This window comes from Meleagris gallopavo, chromosome 7 (genome assembly GCF_905368555.1).
Source record: "Meleagris gallopavo chromosome 7, MGAL_WU_HG_1.1, whole genome shotgun sequence".
In the NCBI taxonomy this organism is placed as follows: Eukaryota; Metazoa; Chordata; class Aves; order Galliformes; family Phasianidae; genus Meleagris; species Meleagris gallopavo.
The window spans coordinates 28,800,657-28,825,680 of NC_139410.1; the positions used below are offsets into that span (position 1 = coordinate 28,800,657).

Below are 25,024 nucleotides of genomic sequence, written 5' to 3' on the forward strand. Positions count from 1 at the left end.
ACCCACATTTCAGATAACACACACAGTTTAAGCACACCAGTAATCCTGGCAAAAACATTCCTACAGAAGTCAAGTCTTCATGCCATCTTCATATTAAAGTAAATTGATTAAAATGGGAGATAAGATGATGGTACAGAAAAAACAGGGAATCGTGGCCTGAAACAGAAAGGTGTGGGGGGAAAAAATGAAGATAGAATGTGTGCTCAGAGGTAACTTACTGCCAAAGGCACAGATCCAAGATAAAATGCTTCCTAAGCACATACATAACCCTATTGCTGAGATACAAACCTTGTTTGTTTGTTTTTACAGACAAACTAAAGATGATAGGCATGAAATGCAGTAAATCTGAACACACGCTGGGTGTCTCTCAGGGCAGCAGCCAATGTGCATTGGTATCAACCTTCTCAGAGTCTGGGCATGCGGCACGCTCAACACGTACACATCGACTGTGCTCCTTTGTGTACATTTAGCTGAAATTGGGAAAAACATCCCATGGTGTTCCACTGGACTAGGACCTCCTCCAAAGTGCTTGGTTATCAAAATCATCGGTATAGTCAAGTGAATTTACTAAGTATGGTGTGTAATTCAGAAAATCACATTCTAGAAGTCTCAGTCAATACAAGACATTAAAAAGTTGCTCCGCTAGTAAAAAACAAGACTTGCAAAACTTCATCTAAAAAAACTCTTTTTCTTTTTTTATGGCCTTATCATAATACTTGACACATGTACTGTGTACAAAGTAAGGCCACTCTATGCGGTGAAACCAGGCTCCACACAAGTTGTCCTTGCATATAAAAACAGATAAACATAACTAATAAAGCAAGATAAATACTAAGCATTAAAAGACGGAGACTTTTCAGGGCACCATAAAACTATATCTTTCAGTCAAATTAATTATTTACGTCACAAAAAATGCTAAATTGAAGAAAATACTCCGGAAGAGAAAAAAAAAAGTAGAAAGCTTCAGGTGATTTTTGATTATGTTAAAAATGATCCCTATTTTTTTCATAAAATATGCAGAACTTTGCAACTTAAATTCTGTAAGTTACCTTCCAGAAGTTACTTGCTTTCTAATTTTATAAAAAATGAAACCTTAATTGGGTAGAAAAGCACCTGGAGCATATCCAGAAGGAAAATAAATTATAGCTATTCTCAGGTACGCTCCACAGCATCTATCAGGAGTTTTCACATACCTTCCCAAAATACCTTAAATTAAGACAACACTGCACTTGATTTCAGTGATTGGAAGTAACGTTCTGCAAATCCAAACTGGCTGTCTTGCTTACTTCATAGATCCATTTTCTACTGCTGGAACTCACCTTGGCAAATAAATGGATGTATGGGGGGGCTCACCCTCTGAACAAATACAATTTCACTTGTCTTCCTTTGCCTTGAATGAAAAACATTTCATTTCTTTGAGATGCTGTAGAATCTAAATCCAGATGCAAGAGATGTAATGAGTAGCCCTGCAATAAGAATGTATGGAGTATTGTAGCTACGTGGCCACCTCGAGGAACTTCAGATCTAAATCTGAGACCAGATGGAAGAAAGGAACATGCACTATACAAAATAATTTTTCATTTGAAGAGTAAATTATTAGTCAATGGGATTATACATTGTAAATAAATTTTCTTTATCTGAAACTATAATATTTATGTATCTAATTTACAGGTGACAAAGTAGCATATTCTAAAATTAGAATGTAACCAGAAAAACTAGTAATTACTATAAACAATACCAAAACACAACTCAAGTATACTTCAAGGAAACAATGGATACATTTTGGACTGGGGAAGGATTTCAATTGCAGATGTTGTTCTAAATACAGCTGTTAATTGTGTCTCAAAAAAATTCTTCAAGCTCGGAAACATTTTCTGCTTAGGGAGTCTTGAGTATATACATAAAGACCAAGAATACACTACCAAATAATTCCTCAGTGGTTACTAGGGGGTACAGTAATAGCAAATGCCAAAATGGAAAGAAAAAAAAAACATTTTCCATATCAGTGTACATGATGCAATAGACAATATATCCCCCTGGAGCAGAAACTAGAGAAAATATCGTGCCCTTTATTATCTCTGTGGTTTCTTATGGGTAATAGACAGCAGAAGAATTGCACTTATTGTAACATTACAGTGAAGTGTTAGATTGCAGCTCACCTTTTAAAATATTAGTGGCCATAATACTTACGATAGGTTGTGCATTACGCAAAGATGAATAAAGATGTGTGCATTTAAATGAAAAACAAGCAACCACTTACAGAATCAACAGTGAGGCTTAACATAACAAACATGCACTAACCCTACACTTATGCAAAACTAAGTTCTTCCAGGAAACTGTAACCAACTGTTGACCTTCCACAAAGGTAAAGGTTTTGTCCCTTGGTAATGTGTCTGGACTTTGTAGTCAAATTCCAGTTTATTAGCTCATTGTCTGTAAATGTGCTGTTCCACTGTGATATCCTTTAGCTGCCCTTGAGCTTCTGCAGAATCTGCAATCTCACAGTCACTTTAAGGTTTTATTGAGCCGCAAAGTTAGTCCCCTTCAGTACTACACAAATAGGCTTCCTTATTCATCCTCTTCAGGTTCCTGTGGTAAAATCGGTGTCTCCTCCTTTAAACAAGCACTAAAAAAACCAAGGATTGTGCTGTAAAGGTGGTATTTGCTTTTCTCAGAAGCAATGTTATGACCTTCATCCGGGTAGATCTAGCAGAGGAAAAAGGAGAACAGCAAATAGTTTCTCAAAGGCCTCTCAAATATTTAGGGCTCTAATTTTCTTTCTCTGATCTTCAAAATGTTTTAGACGACAACAGGATGATAACATTAGTTTTATAGTATCAAGTAAAGCTAATAAAACTCAAAGCAAAATTCATGATCTTGGAATTTGGAATTTGGAATTAAAGAGAAAACAACTGCAGTGAGCTCTGCAGAAGTGAACAAATTTATATTTACAGTCCCTATGCTTACACCAGTTCACTTTGCTGGCATTTTCAATGGTGTCCAGGCACTCAGATCTCACCATCATCAACAAGGATCAACTGCCTTGTATTTTTAGATACTTCTTATTATCCTAGATTCATATAATTATTAAGGCTGGAAAAGACAACTAAAATCATCAAGTCCAATCCCAACCCACCCCACCATGCCCACTAACCATGTCTCTCAATCAGACATTCCCCACTGTTCTTGAACACTTCAGGATGGTGACTCTATCACTTCCCTGGGCAGCTTGCTCCAGTGCATCACCACTCTTTATGAGAATAAATATTTCCTAATATCCAATCTTCTAGGTGTTCTGCGAAAAATCTTTTTATTCATATTTTTAATTATCCTTCCATCTCATCTAAAAGCCCATCATTTTTCTCAAGCAGGTGGATATGGGAAGTTTATCTCAAATGAGATTCTCCCAAGTGAGGCTGAACAAGATTTTGCATATTATGAAAAGTGTGTTTGGATAATAAAGCACTTAGTAGAGAAAAAAGAGTTGAGAAAGTCCATAACAGCAGTAAGAAACTGGGATGAAACAATGTTCTAGCTGCAAACAGTCACAATACTGGTGCTGTGGTTGGAAGTGTCCTCTGTAGAAATAGCAACTTGAGGTTAAATGTTGACTCGTGTTCACAAGTGGTGCCACAGCTGTACATACCTGCATAGTGTAATTAACTCCAGCTTTTATTAGATGCTTGATTAGTTCTGCTGAATGCTGGAAGTGGACTTTAGCTGCAAGATAACATTTGGATATTATTAGAAAAAATGAGGTCATATAAAATGTTGATCTGTTAAATAGCTTTGACTGAAAACATCTCCAGTCTCAATCATTGCCAGAACTGACCTGAGTAGCCCTCTGCCCAGAAATGCAGAGCCCACCTAGCAAAAGCCACACAGCACCTGACAGTGGGATTCTGGAGAAGAAGCTGAGAACCAGGAAAGCTGTGCTGAACTGGCACTGTGGAAGGCCTCCCCTTGATTTACACACACTGAGATAGATTAGAGGTGTGTAAAACCATTCTGTTTGAACATCATGACAGTTTATAATTGTGTCAAGGGAAAGCACATCAGATTTTCTACTGCTTGCACAAGGTTATTACAGCCCATACTTCTTCAGGTAATGGACTTTCTGCAACATATCAGCAACTTAATCTTTGTGTGGTGAAAACAGGCAACTTTATTACTGTGTCTTCCCCCCGCAGAGTGCTGAGTGGGCTGGGCAGTGTCACTGGATGTGATATTAAGTAAGGGCAGCAGCAATCACTGCCATAGTGCTGAACATGCCATGCTGCTCAGCCAGCCATCAGAATCCCAATTCTATCATTTGTGCTGCATCGAAGAGCATTCTTTAGCTTCACATCATTTAGGAAAGTTCAGAAAAAGACACCGTAGATACATTTAAATCTAGAGTTATAAAATCTCTCTTGATTGATGTATCCTATAATTCCATTTAAAGTGCTTTAAGTTACTTTGATTTACTTACTCATTGTCTTAAGCTACTGATGAAACTATCGATGCTATTAAAAGAAACCCTGTAGCCCTGGCTTCAGATGCTTTGGCACTACTTTGTAATTAATCAGCTGAATTTAACTCCTCATTTTGTACTGTGCTTCACCAAATGTACTGACAACTCTTTCCTCAGCTGCAAAATCTCTATGAATTTAACAATCCATTAAAAATGTATGTTTTTCCATTAATAATCCACAGAACAACTTTCATTAGCAAGATGGTACTCCACAAGATTTAAACGAATTACAACATACAGCACCTAAAAGGTACAAACATTCAGCAAAGAAAAATGTCATCAGTGTAGTGTTACAAGTGAGAACTGAAACAGAATATTAAAGATCCTATCAGAGGAATGATGTAACTCCAAATGGTTTCACTGGATGTTTGCCTCCTCTGCCTGTTAAAATCTCTGACTCCAAATGCAATTGCATCTGTGAATACTTACTGTCCGCTGTCCCATGAACTATTAACAGATTTGCTTCTTTTAAACCATGAAGATTGTGTAATACACTGGATGCCTAGTAAACAAACATACAGAAGTGTAAGTGTATTCTGAAAGCAAAATTACTGTTTTAACTTACTTGTTTATGGTAACTTACCTGATAGGTATTTTCCTCTTTTGATGGAATACCAAGGTATCTTTCTGAAAATGCTGATGCTGTGTAAGTAAAAAAAAAAAAAAAAGAAAAAAAGAAAAAAAAAGAAAACAACAAACAACAATAAACTCTTATGAATTCATCAAAATTTGTTCCATTTTAAAATTCCTCAGTTCTGACTTACAGCGAGGAGAAGATATTTATGGCATTAAGTAGAACACAAGGTGCTCACTTAAAAACCCGAATCCATAAAAACCCAATGTGGTCTGATTTCCTGCACATCACAGCCCACATTCCATCACCTGTGCCAGATGCTTCACAGACAGAACCCAGTACCCTGTGACTGAATGACGACATGGTTGATATCCTAAGGAATTCTACCACTAACTTTAAAAGCTCCATTTTGCATTAATAATTGTAATTCAGGCAGATATATGAGTTCTAAGGAAACGGGGAACGTGACTGAATTTCAGTGGAAATGGAAAACAGAACCCCCTTGACAAAAATCTGTGGTGTTACCAATAATGCACCTGTTGTTGTTTTGGTAATCCGTCCCCACGTGAGCTGTCCTTTCGCTTAAAGTGAGGTGAAACTCAGCTGATATTGCTGCATTATCTCCCAGTTGTTATGATGAATAAAAGATATCCGAAAGTTGAAGGGTGGGGAATACTCACCATATAGCTTCATGTCTGTAATTGGTGCCACCACAGCTCCACACTTGAAAAGCCGCTCAGTAGATTTCAGAATCATTGATGCAATGTAGCCACCGTACCCCTAAAAATGAACATACAGTTAGTAAGAGATCTGAGAATTATTGGGGGAGGGGAACAACAAAAACAGGCAAACAAACCAAACAAAGAAGGTAAGGCTTTGGGAACCTGACTATCTGGACTATCTTCTCTCCCACAGGAATTTCAGACCAGAAGGCCAACAACATCCCATCACTATCCATATGCAGGAGTAGATTTAAGTCAAGAAAAATTTTTTTAAGTGGGCAGTGCTTTTCATAATTCAAAGAGTTTAAGAGAACAGCAACTTTTCCCTGCCTCAGTGCTGTCTACTTTCTCTGTTGTCTAATATTCTGTTTGTATCTTTTCCAGTAGCTTCACAACACAGTTTTTATCTTAGGACAGCTATTGCCACATTATTTATTATTTATAACATACATTTATCAAGAGCTTGGCTTAATTCTCCCAGGAATTTCTTTCCTTTGTGCTTGTGCCCTCACTTCCAGCCAGGCTTTCCAGGACAAAAGCATTACATTGTGAAACCACGTTTTCAGAATTGCTTCAGCATGATGGTAAAGAAAATAGTTCTCTGTCCTAATATAAGAATATATGGTCCCTCATTCATGGGCTGGATTTCTGTGGTTACATAGCTGCCCTATTTTCAAGAAGCTGGTTGGCTGTGAAGTTCCAACACACAAAAGAAGCAAACAACATGGAAGCATGCTGACTGTGACAGTTTTACTTCTGTGTAGTTCTAGAACTTCTTACAGAGCTCCGTGACTGTGTGCATGAGCCCAGCATCATGAAAGTAGCACTAAGCGATTCTAAAATCATCTTATTTTCTTGCAAAGCATATTTTTTTTCCACCAATAAGCTCAATTTAATGCACAGAACAAAATTAAAAAACAAATCCTATCACATTGTGGTATACGGCTGAAAGGAAATGAATTTTAAAGATGTGTAATTGACTCTAAAATAAGCAGAGTAAAGGTAAAATACAATTAACCCTTAACCAAGCTGTTAAGTATATCTATATTTATCCATACATATCCTAATTCTAAAACTAACTTATCGATTTGAATTTTTGTCAGTAGAATATAACTCTGAGAGGTTAACTAGCTCGGAAAGGGTAAATTTCTCTGAATTCAAAGCAGTGCTGATGCTTGTGAAATCCCCAGCTCTTGCTCTTCTTCTGCAGACGTTTACACTTCTAATTTCTCCTTTTTTCAGAAAACAAATGCAGGTATGCAATCATCAATACTATTTTGAAGAGGAAAAGAATTTCAGTTTAGCCTTTGGCAGATAAGCAGAACTATGTTTATATGTGTGCTCTGTGGTAACTGTCATGTCACTGTTAGGAAAACTGTTGAATCTTCTATTGAAAATAGAGGCAGCCAGAAGAATATCTAGATATAAAAGTCGTATTAGAAAGAAACAGTCAATTAACTGCAGCCCAAATGTGCAAGACCCAAGCTTTTAAAACACTAAGCACATATTAAAAATTTCTAATGAAAGCAGAAAGCAACACTCTCTCCTGCAGATTCTGGAAAGCAAAGACAGCAGTAACATAAAACCAACCTGATTAACCTCAAATACCTATTCTGAGAAGAAAAAAAAAAAACACACAGAAATATAAATTATAGAGTTTATCCCTTACATACACACACACGGACTTCTTTTAACAAATGAAATTGTTTTAGGAAAAGTGTTAAATATATTTTTTTATGAACTGATAATATTCTCTTAAAGAATCATGACAAGACATCCCACTGTTTTTTGCACATTACCTTTCCAAATATACTCAGTCTCTTAGGATCAATGAAGGGCTGTTTCAACAATGATCTGCAAGGAAAAAAAAATACAGTCCTTTTTACTTTGGTGAATCTACTATATAAAGAAAATTACTTGTACTATGAGGAATTGTCATATTTGTGGGTAAGGCAGAAGAACAAATCACAGCAATAAAATTGATACTACACTGAGAAATGTGATTTTATTTCAAATTCCTTCTCTGTATGGCAAACACATGGCATTGGACTCACCTCACCTAACTTTAGATACCTGGATTTGAGCACTTGTCTAAATTGCCTTTTTATATCTGTTCCTTGGTCAAAAGCAGAGAGAGAGCACTCTCAATGAGCCTTTCCTCCCACTTGCATCAGTCAGGCACTTCCCTCAGCCCAGGAAAATCACCCTTTAGAAATGCCACTGACTAGAGTTTAAATGACTTTCTTTGATTAGCTGCCAAGTCTGCATCCAGACAGCTAAAAAAAAGTAAAATGAATGCAACTTCCTACGTCTAGATAATGAATCAAATAATTAATTATCTCATCAAAGCAATTAATCAGCAATGGTGAGAGTGTAACCTGAGGCCCAAATCCACCTACTTTTGAAGAGACAAAAACAAACTGCAGTACTGGTTAAGGGCACCCTCCAATTTTCCCATGTAATGCATCCAAAAAGAGTAATTTAGTCTAAAACAGAGTATTTAAACAGAGCTCAGATGTCACAGCACATGAGATCTTCTGTGGCCTGCTCCCAGCAGCCCTTCTTGCAGAGATCACTAGGACACTTGCAGGATGAATTGCTCTGCTCAGCACAACCCATTCTTGACCGATACAAATGTGAAGACCCCCACTGCCCAGGTCTGTCACACCATACTTACTCACTTATTGTTTGAAAGATCTATACTTTTCAAAGAAAAGAAATAGCTGGTTTTAAGCCTGCCCTTATCATCCTTTGAGGATCCCCAGAAAATGTCCATCTAGACCTACTGGACTTTGGCACCCTGAGTAAAGATGGCTGCCAAAGCTGTGTGTGATTCATCTATAGAGACAGATGACTCTCTTCTGCAGCTGGATGGATTTACATCAGTCAAAGAATGAAAATTCAAATGAGAAATAAGTAGACACCTGCCCAAGTTTTGATCTCATTTACACCATAACTCCAGTTGTACTGTACAATAACTTGAGAATGTTGTGGTGGGAATGAGAGCAGCATCCTATCATATAGATTTAAAATGTTATAAAATATTACAACACAAAAGTAGTTAAACATTACCATTTTTACTGTGAGAAATCTTCCTAAGGAAAACTGAAATTATGACAAATAGAAATTAGCTCAGAGGCCATCTTCTCTCAGATGGAGAGCTTTACAAATGAAGAAGCACAAACACATAAAGCAAGCATCCCTGATCTTTAACTTGGTTTTCGTAATTGAAAGGCTATTATTTCAAAATCTGTAATTGCATTAAAAATAAACACTAATGGTATTTATTATACAAACAAAACATTCTAGGCAGTTTCAATTAAAAATGTTTATCAAGGAGGAAGCGTGTAGAAGAGAAGAGAAGTTTGCACATACGTACTCTACAGCTGCTATTTGGTCCTTCACTTCCACTGATCCTAAGCATCGGTGGACCTCCTGTAGGATCTTGAGGCCTTGAAATCCACTCCCTCTGCCATCAAATCGAGCTATGATGACATTATCAGAGTTGACAAGCACTGAGTCCCAGTCAATGTGAAATTTATCTGTAACCAACTGGCTGCCTGGAGCTTCATCACTGCAAATACCAACACACCAGACACAAATGAAGACTATTGATAATGTGATGTGCTTTGCTGCTCTTCGATATTTTATTTAACCTAGATGGCAGAGTTCATTTGGTTATGTAATCCTGTTGAATTACTGTCCCTTCCACTGATACCATTCCATTAGACAGTACTGCTATCCCAGTATCAGTAAGCAAAATGACTTGAACTTTATAACAATTATGCTGTAGTGATGCCAATAGCTGAATGTATTTTATAAAAAGAACCAGAAAATTAAATCAATGAGTGCTGCTTATAGGTTAAACTGAACAAAAAAAACCCATAATCTCTAATGGCTAGTTCAGTTCTGAGAAGGCTCACATACAATTAAGTTGCATTAAACACAGAAAAAGGAAAATTCATTCAGTACCTTGATTATGACTTTGTAGGATATATAATACTATTAAGATGGTTGCCATATTAAAAAAAGTAATTCCATTATTGTGTCCTCAAATGAATGTTTTGAAATTGAATATAAGGAAGACTAAAGAACACACTGGAGAAAATTATATTTTCACCACTCAAATTCACAGCAAGGAATGGATGCAAGCAGGAATGATAAGTCTATTTTATGGCCAAAAGAAAAGTATTTTAGAGCAGAAATGGTCGAAAAGAATGGGAGAATGCTTTTTCTACAGGAATAATAAGCATTTTACATTGAAGTCAAATACACTATTTCCCCTCCAAGGTAAATAAAATGACAGTTTTTAAAGGGAAGCTTGTCATTATTTTTCCCCCAAGAAAAACGCAGAACAACAGAGCAGGCAACTATGAAGCTGTACAAAATGCAAAGTGCTACTATGCATCCGCCAGTTGGATGCAAATTAAAACATAACAACTTCTGTGTTGGCCGTATGGAAATTAGTTTGGACAGTGTCTGCGGGAATATCCTATCTAAGGTGAAAGACATATGAAGACAGAAATTATTATTTTGCCAAAGAAGTCTTAGCTTAAGGGAGTCATATAAACCTGAGGAGAGGAAAAAAAAAGTCTCGTATAATAACGACTGTCTTGTATTTACAACAGGATGCTCATTCATTATCTTTTGTTGTTGTGGATAGCATAGATCACCTTCAAGGTAATTGTCTTACTAATTAGCAAGTGTATGATGAATACATATGTTCCCAAATTCAGTAGGATTTACCGTGTAGGTGTAACTTCTGTAACATGCACTGAAATATGGATTACTTAGCTGCAGAGTTAATAAAAATATTTTACACTTGATTCATAATTATCTTGTGCATCACTTTTACACATGGGTTTATAAAAGTAAAGACAGGATGTTTTTTGTTTTCTTAACCACTTCAGTTACACGCAACTGCAACAGCTGTGAACAACGCAGAGCAATGAACTTGGAAACACTGACTGTCAAATGAGCTCGGCAGAAAACACAAGCTTCAGAAGTGTATTATCATTACCACTTGGAACAAGGGCGAGAGCAGAACAATTCTTTCAATTTATGGTAATAGTACAGAGGAAGGTTTTCAGAAGCTGTCTACATTTGACAACAGTTTCACAGAGTTTCCACCACTGTTTCCAAAAGCAACAGCTTAAGATCAGCTGACTTTAAGCATCTCTAGCACTCCTTGATTGGGTTGTTGGACATACTGCTTTTGGAAACAGTTTTCCAGTGGCTAATTTATTTCAAGACTAACCACATAAGTAGTCTGTAGCAGGCATTTAAAGCCATTTACACTGAAGTACATGTCAAAATTCCCATTAGCATCAGAAGGTTTCTTTACTCCTCAGCTGCTACTGTAAAATGATGCTGATTACCTGAGGTGTGACTCTTCTCCACAGAGATGAAGCACTTATGCTGTATCTCTATATGTATCACTTAGACCCCACTTTTATCCTTAAATGAGGCTTCTATGAGGCATTAATCCTTTATGTAAGTTTAAACATCACCCTGAGGGGTCTGTAACAAAGCAGTCTTGTTACTGCAGAGCAGTAATAGATGCACACCCTGATTTGCAGTTTGTCCTGGGATTCCAGCTTTCTCAAAGGTCGGTTTTTGTCTTACATTCATCACTACTTACAACCTAATTACAATTAACTTCTACTCACTGTAACCCTATTCATTGGTCCTGATTCAGTTTATTCTCCTGTTATGTGATAGCATTTGCACCTACTCTTTTTTTTCCCCTTCTTTTCTTGTTTCCTCCTTTTTTTTTTTTTTTTTTTTTTAATCTTAATTTGCAAAGTTCAGAGCTGCCTTGTTTGTGTCTTCAAGAGCAACTCAACTACAGTCATGGATTATGAGTCCACTGTGTGTCATCACTACTGCTGACAACTTGGGCAGATTGCTAAAGCTCACCCCTAAGGTACCATTCAAATAGACAGAAGCCATCAAGAACATGCCAAAGTCATTGACCTTAGGGGCTAATTTTAATTCCTTTTTGAAAGGCAGTTACATATCTGTCTGGAAAGAGGGGCAGCTCATCTAAGTTCACATACTGCTGAAGAGAAGAATCTGCTCTTTCAGATTCTGCAACCAAAAGCTTTAGTTGAAGTCTCTGTCCATGACAGAATTTACATCCTACAGGGAACGGTACTGTGCTATCAGGCTGTTGCTGCTGTACTCTGAGCTCTACTCCTTCCACTCTAGTATCATCACTGCAGAAAAGTTTCTTCCAGGATATGCACCATTTAAAAGCCAAGTGGCAATATCTTAATAACAACTTTAGAAGTTATACATTTCACCAAGCAGAAGGCAAAACAATTTCCAAAGGAAAGTGGAAAATCACTGTTATCATTACTGCTTAATTTCCTGCACATCTCTTTCCTCCAATTTCTTCCAAACAACGGATTCGATGTTACACATGGAAAAGCTACTCTGATAACAAACACTAGAGAGACTACATCTCTAAAGATAAAATCTATCCATCAAATATCAATGACAAAAGTCTTCTTATAGTGAAACCATGTCTTGTGCTACTGGAAAAGGAGGTGAAGTATTGAATCTCCTGTTGCCTTTCTCTAAGAAAGACTAAATGTGGATTTTATTCGCATCATAAAATGCATACTGCTGGGAGGGAAGTGAAGAGACAAAAAGACAGGGATAGCTGTAGGAGGAGAGATCTTATCAGAATTATTCCTCAAGCCCTTTCCGGAAACTAGATGGAAGAGAAGGGGAGTGAGAAGATCCATTAAGTCCCACAAAATCAGGACCACACTGCAAAGGAAACAGCTGGGGTAAAGCTCAAGCCTGGCCTTCTTTTAGCCTAAAGCTAAATGAATTTTCTCCTAGGCCATGAAACAGGTTATGAAGCTCAGAGAGTGGAGAAGAAAATCAAAGACTTTGTAGTAACAGAAGCACAATCGACGTAAAATACTGCCAAGCATGACAAAGACTGAATGAATGCAGGCACTGGATGGATGGATTGCAAAGCAATTAGTGAGTCAATCACATGACTTTGGGACTCCAACAAAACTAAGCTTTTGTTTCTCAGGGAAACTGGGACTGACCAAATGAAAAAACATCCTTTCATCCTTTGCATATGTACTGCAGTCCAAGTATTGAAATACACCATGTATTTTTCCTTTTCACCTTGCAGCTAAGCACTTACCCTTCATTTAAAACAACTGACAGTTGAAACGAGTAATATTCTTTATAACAAATGAAAGGTATGCAAGACGATTATCATTATACAGAGCGTTATCAGACCTCAGATCTTAGACTATTTCCAAATACTTGAATTATGCCTCTGCACTTCTGCTAGCCTTTTAATGAGCTATTCCTGAAGCTGAAAAAAAACCCTTCACTTCTACTTTACTGTCCTGATATCAGTCCCAAGACTGTACTGACTAAAGGCATAAATAGATTTGATTGCTTGTGCAAAGCTTAAAGCTTTCATCGTTTTGGCAACAGGTGAAGTGATTCCTGATAATTGCCAACATATATGAAAACAAGTAAACAAACAAATAAACATCTTAGAGACAATTCACTATTACTTTGGGGAAAACCTTGTTTCTTTCCTTGAAAATCAGAACAATCTCTTCATCATTCAGTTATTACAATATTCACTTGAATATTGGAATATTTTAAATGATGTTAAATAGTAAATGTTGACATTTAAGATGCATTATCTAAAGATTTTGAAGGAATGAGGTTAATTATATTCAAGAAAAAATAAAGGATGATTATCACATCCCATTTTATTACTCAGATTAAATGCCAGAGACTACTTAATCATTTCCTGTTTGTTACTAAGGAGTGCATCTTCCAACTTTTTTAGTGAGTAATAGGAACCATAATGAGCAAATCATTATGGAATTTAAACTTTGATCTTCATTATATAGAAAAGATATGATAATCACACTTTCAGGCAATTAGTGTACATGTCTCTAATTAGCTAGAATGTATGTATTATATCAGAAGGAAATTGTGAAATATATTAGTTTAGGAGAACAAACGGAAGAAAAGAGAACGTCATTACCTATCACTTTACAGCCTATGCATCACAAAACCAGACAGAAGAACAGAAATGCTAACTGACAAAAATAAGACCACATAAGCAAAGCAGATCCTGGCAGAATGCATGGCTCAGGGGAGGTAAGAGACTCTGAAGCAATCATCGCACTCTGTTACATCTTATGTGCCATATTTGCCTTCCAGTTTAGGAAACAAAGCACCAGGAACCTCCATAAGCATAAACAGGGATTTAATATGGACTGTAGATATGTATTTGGTGAATTTCTTGTTAAAACTCACTTCCTCTTTTCCTCATCTCCCGTAGAGGATTCAGTATTATAAAGGCAAGGATTTGACTATAAGGCTGTATCTCTCCATTACAATATAAATACAACAGCTTGTATTCACAACTAAAGTATTTTTTTATCCCATGTGCACACTATAAAAAACAAATCAATTACAAAATATATTAATACATTATGAACTGGCTACATTATTCACTCAGTAGGCACTGATAACAAGAGCGACCCTAAATTTAGACTGCCTCAATACTGTTGTTGGTTATTTAAATTGTATATATGTAAAAACATTTCATAACAGTATTTCCTTTGATTTCCCTTTTTCCTATCATATTTTTTCCATAGTCTATTTAAGGTTTCTGATCTTTCCTTTCTTCTCAAGGTTTTATCTGAATATACAGCTTCGTGTTAAACCACATCTGTGTATAGCAGATTATCTACTTACTAGGAACATGAAAAGAGAAGTGTTACAGTGCTAACACCTTAGTGCCTCTGTACCCTAAGAAAAAAGAACAAGCTCAAGCTTTTGCAGCTCCCTGTAATGCTGCTGGTGTCAATTCACACCAGTTTTGACTTCAGCACCCTTAAAATACCATCATGCTCCAAGATCACACTAACAAATATTGCAAAGATAAAATAATCCATGAATCCTCTTTCTCTACAGGAAAATAAAAAGGTGTTCAAGAACCACTTAAGGAAGAGAGCCTCTACAAATGCACATAAATACCACTGAAAAAACTAAGATTTGAACAAACAGGGCCTAGAAACAGGTAGTTTCATGCCTCTCTATCCTATCATCTAAGAATTGAGCCGAACAGAGCAATTCAGCATCACTCAGCAGCTCAATCTTATGAAGTTGACCTCACACACAGCAACAGAGATCTGTGTTGTCATTAAGAGGATGTCTGCTCCAGGTGATACAGCTCAGCAGAAGTTGTATTACTGCACTACCAAAGTTATGAAAATACATATGTGGGGATAGTAAAATTCATATTAATTCATTGTATCTGGGACTGGAACGTCTACCCAAGGGGCCTTCAGGAAGAACGTATACCCAAGGGGCCTTCAGGAAGAAGGCTTATTCTTGGAGATATTAAGCATAACTGTGAAACCCTCTATGAGATTCAGAAGTCAATAGAGCAGCACTCTAGCATCAGGGCAAACTCCCCAGTTGTTTGGTCATTAGGAATCACAGCTTTACTGCAGAAGAACAGACAAATTCAGGGCCAGAAAGGACCAGAAATAAAACTATAAACACAGGAAAGCCCCTTACACCCATGGCATCCAACACGTTGAGCTCAGGTAGCTGAGCCCAGGCAGCCTGTCACCATGCTCGTGACTGGGCTCCATTCCTCTGGTACTCACTCTCTGTGTAACTAAGTTAAAGAGTGTCTGTGCAAGGAACACACATTATTTCTTTTCAAACAAACAGCATACACTGTTGGAGTGTACCTCCTGCCTCCCATAGATGTTTTCTACAAATAGCAACAGTCTTTGAATTACATGTAAAATGCTTTCAGCTAGCAATGTTCAAAAATCATTTTCTCTTCTGTCCAGTGCTCCTAAAAACAATTTTGCTGTATGCATCTTAACTCAGACCCTCTCAGAAGCTCTAACCATTTCTATCAAGGGGAGGAAAAAAAAAAAAAAAAAAAAAGACACTCTGCATGTGATCCTCTGTGAGTAGCCATCAGTACGGGTCCAGGAAAGACTGAAGAATTAGTTGTAGCTACACTTCAGAATGGTTGGTGCTTCACCTCATCAAAATAAAATCAACCACAACTAGGTTTGACAAGGTCACAAAAACTTTAGGCATCTCTTCCAGACAGTGCCTATAACAAAATCTTCCCTAGAACAAATATTTTCATTTGTCAATTGAAATCCATGGGGTAATTTCACACACACACACAAATTCCACTTTCTAACTAGAGAATGAAAGGTTTTCTAGGAAATACATTTTTTAATTATCTACTGTGATTCAATACTGATACTTACATCATTAACAGAAGGGCATACTGGTTCCGATCCGTGAAATCTTTTGGAAGTGACAACTGTAAAGGGAGTTCTTTTGAGAAAAGAGCAAAACATTAAAGACTGGCAGTTACATAGATGAAAAACAGTAACATTCCAAGAAAAGTTTTGGTCTGCTAAAATAAAATTTTGCCAAATTTACCGTAATCCTCAATGTGAAGCATTTTAATTTCAGTCCTGGAATTCTTTTTCTTAAAAACAGCTTCTTTCAACACAGCATTATTTTCCAAAATATAAAACTCTGTAGAAAACAGCAAGAACAGTCAAACTGAAAGGTACAGAGAATCATCATATCATATAGAAATTGGGATTCAAAAAGAAATTAAAGACAAATGTGCACCGATAACTCCTCTCAGTGATCTCTTTCTTTAACTACTTTTTTATGATGGAACTGCTTTGCAATTTGAGAGCAACTAGCTTCATTCAAAACATATACATCTATTTGCTTTTCTGACTCCAGCAGGCTTTGTTCTGTTGAACACTAATAGTGAAATTGCTGATAGACTACATGAATGCCACAATCCTTAACAAATATCAACAGTAGTTATTAGAAGAGAAAAACCAGTCTGCTGGGCAATATCCTATATCCTGTTTTTTGAGGCTACATATTACACATCAATATTTCGCCATTACAGCTCTACTTGACCACTGCATGTCCTTATCTGTCTTCTGGATTTCAACTAAGAACAAGACTTCTGTTTTGTTTAAAGCTGCAAATAGATTTGAAGCAATCATTTTGCATATGGAAGATTAATTAGTTCCTTTTTTTTCCTCTTTTCTTTTTTTTATTCAAATTAACAATCCTGATTCCAAAATGTAATTTTTTTAAAAATTAAATAATAAACCCTCCACTTCAATCCTTTTTTGGACTTAAGGAGCATGTCTTTTCTGGGCAGTCAACCAAAATGGTGTAATTATACTCTCAGGATGAAATAATTGAAGTAATCCATAATTATTGTTTTATTAATTGAAGAGGATAATCTAATCTTGCACTGAAATACTATAGATTAGTTATTTGTCTTATTATTTGGTTTCTTGCTGAACAACTTGCCTCTATTCTGACTTGCTTTATTTTGCTTTAAGATGCTCTACATAAATCACTTACAATGATTCACTATCAATAGTACTTTAGATACAGTCAAAGTGTACCTTCAGTGAACCCAGAAGCTCTACAGAAGTCAACGGATTCTACTTCAGCAGTATCTACCTCTTAATGAATTGGATGAAACTCCTCCACTTTAGTGTGATAAGGCATTGAAATTAACAAATACTATCAACAGTGACATTAAGAAAAAGGAAGACAAAGTACAGATGAACACTTGATAGCATGATATTATTGATCAGTATGCTAATTCAAAATTCATGATCTGGTCTTCTGTTGCAGTTAACAGCAGTTGGCTTAGGTCAAAAGGAATGCAGACAAGCAGAATTCAAAATTTTTGGATTTTGGGAAAAATTCTGGAGATGATCTGCTGAATGAAATCAGGACAGTAATGATTGGTCTAGTGGTTTCAAATGCAAAGATCTTCCTCTTCCTTTGATCCACATCTCCATGCTATGTGAAACCACAGTGGAATTGGAAGTACGGACTTAGTGTGGTTACCTGTATTGCACTAGAGAAAGATCTCATGAGGCCAATTCTAAAGCTGAAGGACAGTTTTATATTACAGTGCACCTCAAACAACCAGAAAATACCTGGCTATAGATCTGCTGTCAACATACATAAAGAGTAAAACTTCAGAATTCAGAGACATCGAATACCTTCCTATAAAGGCCTTATTTTTGGACTTGCTAACAACACTGAAAACGTAACTAGAGTTGCTCTGATCTGAGAAATGTGAAAACGGGTCTAAGTTCACTGCATGTAGGTCAGATTTTATGATCCATGCTCCAAGGTCTGCACTTTACTTCAACATAACTGGATTATAACCTTTAGAAAACATCTGGGAAAATACAGGAGGTCTATTGAAATGGCAGTATAATTTACATAGAAAGTGAAAGGAATGAAGAGCAATTTGCCATCTAATTAACATAGGTGTAAACAGAAGATGACAGATACGCACTTAGCATAAAACATATCCAAAAAGCCTGGAAAAGTTTTAGTCATTTGATTACCCTTTCTCTGTATCATTTACAGACGTGGATATCACTAACAGGCAATTAGTAGAACTTTCTATGAATGGCACATATGTTAGTTTTCATTTATTCCCCCTCTCCCACAGTCTCCACATCAGTCAAAGACAGTAATAAAATACACCTATTCCATGAGGAATACTCACTTCCAGTGTCACTGGTACTGTGCACGCTAACAACTGGAACACCTGGCCCTGTTTTGAAGACAGAAGAAAAACAGAGGGAGTGTAGGGCGCCTACTACTCAGTATTTCAGTAAATAACACAGAATGAAAACAACAGCAACCTTGTAAGGCCAGATGATGTAATCCCCACACACATGCTTTACTTCAAATGCAGCAGTAATTCCACCACTGTCTATTGGGAAAGACATGGGGAAGATTACAAGACCAACAGTGTCAAACTGAAACTGCATTCCACCTCATAAGCAAGCAGTTTAGCTCCCTCATCTAAAAGGAATTTTTCATATTTTCATCTCCACGTTTTAACAACAAGAGTACAAAAGTTAAACTTAAGAGAAACTTAAAGACACTCTGTTTGACATTCAGCTGCTGTAACATTAGGTCGAAAAGAAAATGCATTAATGATAATATCCACTTCTATTCTCTATGGAAAAGCTACAGAGGTGTTGAAAAATTATCACTTATTTCATTTAATTCTCTGCTCAAGAAACTCCTTGGGCATTCGAGCTCTGTAATAGCACCAATAACATGGCATATCTCAGTGTAATGAAATCTAATCTTACTTCACAGTAAATGAATTGTCCCACTTGACACTCATCCCAAAAACAGAATTTGTGCACACAAAACTTAGATTTATCTCAGTAAGACAAGAGCTCAAATTGCACACAGGTATTCACTGTTGGGCTAGGAAGGATGATGCAGAAAAGCTGAAGTCCCTGTGGACCCTGCAGCAAATGAAAATATGGACTCTTTGAAGCTAGGAGCTGAGACTCCCTATGTATTCATTGGAGAAAAAAAGTATTTACTTTAGGAGCAATTCAGAGACTGAGATTAATTCACACGTTTTGAGTCATCCTCAGGAAGTTGTTTCTCTCAATTGTGGCACAATCTTAGGGAAACTTAAGTACCTGTAATAAATGATATGATGCCACTCACAGCCTCAGAAAGCTTCCACTGAAGATTTTTACTAATTTAATTATCTTCATTCAGGAAGAACATTGACAAAAATCTTGCAGGTATACAGCTGGCAAATCAAAGCTTTCTTCCTTAGCTCTTCAAGAGGAGAATTTCTTCAGTTGCCCCTTCTTTGTTTTTTGAGCTTTTTTTTAATCTTTTTTTTTCTTTTCAGCTCCCTCTCCTTTTGATTTTTTTCTTCTTTTTTTTTTTTAGTTTTTTTTTTAGTTTCGTTTAGTTTTGTTTTGTTCTGCATTCTGATTTGAGGAAGACAGTTGTTCAGAACCTGCTATTTTGGAGGGGAAATCACTGGCATTTTCATGGCTATCTCTATTTCCTGTTCTAAAAAATAAGGGTAACATCAGATTTAGAAAAAAGGACATTAAAGTAGATTAACAACCAGTTGGAAAAGAGAAAGACTTGTGCTACAGGCATCGTATCACAGCTCATCTGAACTAAGCACATTCCTGGTTTTGCCACCGGTCTCCTCTAACTAACGCTAAGCACATCTTACTCCCTGCTGTATAAAAAGGGGAAAAAAACAATTAATCTCTAATTCTAATTACTCCCTAACTTATCTGAGTGGAGAGAGTAACATCTGCTAGTGTTTATGAAGTGCTAAAGGAAAATTTCACAAGCAGTGTAGAAGAAAAGGTATAAGTGATGCTTGCCAAGACTGAGAGCTGTGGAGCTGATCCTCCTACCAGATTAAAAATGAACACATCACTCAGGGAGGTCTCTGGAGACCTTCTGGAGATGGATACAACTGGTATCACTGAGACAGGTCTGGCTGAGAGTAATTAAAAAGAAAAAATGAGCTTATAAAGGTGCTTATTAGGTAAACAGAAGGTGGAAGAAACTTTCATAGATCAAACCAGATCAGAGATCGCCATAGATTTTCAAGTCACTGGGTGACATCTGACTTTGTAGCAACTCAGTTAGGTTTTCGTTATTGGAAAATGGGTGTGGATGCACACAGATATGGCATTACCTGTCTTTTGAAAGTAGTTTACTTGGACGCTTGCAAGCAACTCTGCGGTAATGTTGCTGTCAACTTAAGGATACTGTCAGAGATCCATGCCATCATAGGCATTTTCCAGAGCTGTGACAATACTTTGGGGCCGTGCTGCTACCAGACTGTCACCTTCAGTGTAGAGCAGTCTACTCGTTGAAGTGAAAGTTTAATACTGAGAGGGTGATCAGCAGTCTTATAAACTCAAACAGAGAACTGGAATCTCCAAATTCACTGAAAATCAAAAGCTTACGAGCAATTGTATGTGCAAGTTCCTATTGGCATCCACAGTTTTATACCAAAGCAAAAAAAAATACAGGCTAACAAAATAACAAGAAGTCATGTTTTTAGGCCATAGCACACTACCTGATTCAAAGCAAATATCTCTTCCAGTTTACCAGTGCTCTTTCTTGCAAGGAATATGAGACTTCCCCCCTAGAGACAATGTCAAGCACAAGGAAGAACTCTGCCTAAATAATGAGGAGCTCCATACTGGGCCTTGGGATTATCTCCATAACTTCTGCTGCAGCTTTACCCATGTAGAAACCAGAGAGGTGGCATATTCATTTTTCTAATCAGTAATGTGTTATAAATGCAGTTCCACACACACACAAAAATAAAATAAATGAAAAAAAAATAAAAAACCCAACTTATTTTAGCCAATTTATATTTACTGTTTGTTTGAGTAGATTCAATTCTCAAGCTGGCAGATTTTATTTTTGTATAAAACAATCTGCAGTCGCAAAAGAAGTACAAAAAATGCATGTAAATAGAATGGGCCAGTTGTTTCAGACTTGTGTTCTACTATTTTCAATCTGATGTTAGTTGAGCAAAAATGTTAGGAGAGCATTGCCTATAAAATATTGCAAGTTTCAAGGTTGATAGGCCAAGATATAAATCTTATTCCTTATTATTACATGCTTTTGTGAACCTGTCTCTACAATCTCATTTATTTCCAGAGTGTTAGTTCTAGTTTTCTGTTTGTACATACCAACTCTGAACCAACGTAGCCATTTAGTGCTACTGGAATGCACCTAGCAATAAAAAGTTAAAAGTCTTCATTTTTTAACTAGTTATAGTTGTGCAAGATCAATCTCTAAACATAATATAATTAAGTAAATTACTCCACTCATTGTTATGAACTACAGTATCACCATTATCAAATTCCATCTTTTGTTGTGAAGGATTTTAAATGAGGGTGAATTTGAAAGTCAGTGTGATTTTGTAAAACTGAAGGGCTAGGACTGAAGCAGCTTTCTGATGTCATATGCTTAATTAGCTTTTACACAGAACATCTTTACTCAGTATCTTTCAAGGAGCCCAGTACAGAATTTTGAATAATGTGCTACATGTTAGACTCCAGCCTAATGAATTTCTTATGGGTATACATTAATTCAGAAGCAAACACAGTACAATTACAAACTATGCATTTGACTTACCTTCACAGTGCAGTAAAAAATGCCTGTTCATGGGGCTAAATTTTGCACTGAAGTATGTGCACTGGTCTTTCAAAAAGTTACATGAGAGGCACTGTCGATTCAATGATCCCACTGTTGACACACTGGGAAAAAAATCAAAAACATTTTCCATTGGAATAAAATAAAATAAACAAAGAATCAGCTCACCAGAGTGACAGAATTTATTTTGCTGAACTCTCACTACCTTATTTTGTGTCTGGTGCAAACTGTTCACAGAGAACAGAGTGCATTACTGCTCTTTAAACTGGGTAATGTGGATAGAATCCAAAACCTGCCCAAAGCAGGTCTGGGATTTCAATAGCAGTGCTCTGGGGTAAAACATTTGAAGGACACTATGAAATCGATTATTAATTTCAGACCTAAGCACTGTGGTTTGTACAAGAAGAACGTTCTTTGGCCACACAACTTAAATTGGAGTCTAACAAACATTATCTGTATTTGGAAGATTTTCACTATTTTAACGAATATATGTATTACATTCTTGCCTTTATGCATAGCATTTTCAATGCTCTTAAAGGGCTAGTAAAGATAACTGTAAAAATATTTTGTGTACAAATATATATTTTCTCTTTTTTAACAAAAAATTCTGTTGGCTTTTTTAATTTCAAAACATTGGGATTCTTTCCTTCTTACAGTTCATAATATATACATAATATAAATAATATAATATACAGCAACAGTTAAGCTCAGGTAATGTCATCTTAATTTTCATGGCTTGGGATGAAGATGCTATTAACACAGACATGTGTACTCCTTACCTATGCAGCTGTCTTCCTCTTGGGGACTCTTCAGTGCTTAAGAAATAACTGCATCCAAAAGATGAACAAAGTTAAACTCAGTTTGGTAAACTGTCTGACTGGGGCAAGACATCGTAAAGCACATTTTTTTTTATTAGAAATTCCCAAGACTTATTTAAAAACTGTTATGCAGAATACTTATTACAAATGCTATATGATTTCATAGTTAAACAGTGATAAGCATAATAGTTAATGGTTTTGCTCAATTTCTGTAATGTCCAGGAGCTCCTATAACCACTAGAATCCCTTTCTGCATATTATAAATACAGAACAAGTTCTTCCTTCCGTTCAGGAATTTCCAATATAAATCCAAAGAGCAAAAAAAAGGTCATACTGAAATTATATCGTAGAATACAATAGATGTTCTGATACCTGAAAACCTCTTTGAGCTGTTGACCAACTCTTCCTTCTGTCTAGAGACCTTAGGGAATTTTTACAGCAAAGTTATGTGAGTGGAAAAAGGATTAGTAGAACTGCTGACATAGTAACAACGCAAGTTCTTGGTGTGCTCCAGATGACATCCCTCAAAGTTTCTGCTTGCAAGATTGGAGGGTATGAAATTCCTCTCAGGTGGCTGAGGCAGCACATATGCAGTCTGCCACTTCTCTGCAACCTGGCTGCATCCTGACCTCATTTATTCTGCTGAGCCTTGGAGAAGAATCGTGACATTCTCTACATCTACAGCTCTTAAATCCATAAAAGTATCGGCCAGAAAAGGTATTTCTCTGACTCCGGAGATGTTGCAGGTGCAAAAAAAGTCCTTGCTGAAATATGATTTACTTCAAAGAAAATCAGTATTTGACACATGATTTTTATTTATGTATTGATTTATTTTGCCAAGTGCAGATATGTAGGAAGGCTAACTAAGATCCACTGAAGTCAACTGGAACCTTCAGATGTTTTGCATCAGTTCTTCTCTGCTCCCAGGAATCACTAGTTACGTGGTGCATTTATTCCCACTGTAATGCCAAGCGAGGCTTCAGGAAGATTTATTTCCTGGGTGAAAATATGGGGGTTGGATGATTTGATTGGAATTTTGGAGTTTAAAATCAGATTATTGAAGTTCAGACTTCAGATAGTATCCAAGTGAGCTGAAAAACTAAAGTATCTTGGGTTTTATCAAGTACTGAATATTTACTATGATTTGCTCTTCTGGAATCCAAGAAAAGGCCAAAAAAATGTTATCACTGCTGTGTTGTGTGGTGTTTTCTTAAACCACAATGAGTTAACTCATGTCATGATACATTCCTTTTCTCCATGCACAAAAACACAGCAATACACTGGCAGATAAATTGTCTTACAGTGGCATTTTATGCACTCAATGGTGTAGAATTTATGGTTAAGTTCAAAAATGAAAGAAATATTGATGCTTAATTTCAGATACATTATTTCCAGTTAAGTGGATTCCACTTTAATAGCTCAGATATTTGCAAAAATAAAGAGAGTAGTGCTTACATGTTTTGAGTATTTTCATCATATGCCAGGATTCTGATAACTTCCCAGTTTCCCGATGTCAGGTGTCTCACAGTGATCTGCTCACTTTTAGTCTGGAGACAGATGAAAAATATTAATTTTCATCTTGTTACATTTCTCTTTGCCTAGCAGGATTGTTTGTGCATCTCATTACCAATTACAGCCGTCAAATCTTTGACATTCAACGTAATATCTTTAACCCACAAAAACTATTCTTCTGAAGACTGACAAATAGACCCATGATTAAATGAATCTAAAGCACACCATTAAGATTTACTTTGTCACTGTAGGCTCATGTTATTACAGGTTGGAACTTTAAGTAACCTTTCTCTCCTGTATATGAAGTTTTCAAAGTCATTAATATCATCTCAGATCCCACCAGATCTGATCTTTCAGTTGTCCATATGACACATTATAGAATTCCTATACTTCAAGCTAAGAATCTTTGTACATATTTTACTTCTCTTAGTGTTGTTTTGGTTTTTTCCTTTACAGTGGCACAGTTCAGAGAAGATGAATGATTGGCCTGGATGTAAAAAATCCTATTTTCATATTCAGTTAAGAGACACAATTGGTAAAGGCAAGACAAAAATGCATCCCTTTGAATTGATCTCTTTTTGAACAGATCCACAAGGAAGGAATGGTCTGCTAACACTACAAGACTTGCAAACACCGACTGAAACTGGAATGCTGTGCTAGGTGCTGTACAGATGTTTAAGATGCTGGCTCCCTTGTTCAGAAAGGTTCTACTACTCAGTGATGTCTCCAGAATTGATTCAAATACAAATCAGTGGTTTTCTACAAGCAACTGTTTCCTTTATGGAGAGACGGGAACTGCAAC

General features: G+C 36.6%; 1 protein-coding gene across 1 annotated transcript in view; it reads right to left on the minus strand.

Annotated features, from left to right (window-relative positions):
* Nucleotides 1-674: 674 nt before the first annotated feature.
* The window catches only part of DPP10 (dipeptidyl peptidase like 10), a 188,674-nt gene continuing 164,324 nt past the window's right edge, over nt 675-25,024 (minus strand). The window contains exons 14-26 of the mRNA XM_085228156.1: nt 24,166-24,257; nt 22,672-22,719; nt 21,875-21,996; nt 18,435-18,482; nt 16,298-16,396; nt 16,120-16,189; nt 9,189-9,383; nt 7,609-7,663; nt 5,768-5,867; nt 5,097-5,155; nt 4,943-5,015; nt 3,647-3,720; nt 675-2,706 (exon numbers count right to left, since the gene is read on the minus strand). Coding sequence (XP_085084282.1) covers nt 2,569-2,706; nt 3,647-3,720; nt 4,943-5,015; nt 5,097-5,155; nt 5,768-5,867; nt 7,609-7,663; nt 9,189-9,383; nt 16,120-16,189; nt 16,298-16,396; nt 18,435-18,482; nt 21,875-21,996; nt 22,672-22,719; nt 24,166-24,257 — 1,173 coding nt within the window. The 3' untranslated portion in view covers nt 675-2,568. The remainder of the gene's footprint in view (nt 2,707-3,646; nt 3,721-4,942; nt 5,016-5,096; nt 5,156-5,767; nt 5,868-7,608; nt 7,664-9,188; nt 9,384-16,119; nt 16,190-16,297; nt 16,397-18,434; nt 18,483-21,874; nt 21,997-22,671; nt 22,720-24,165; nt 24,258-25,024) is intronic.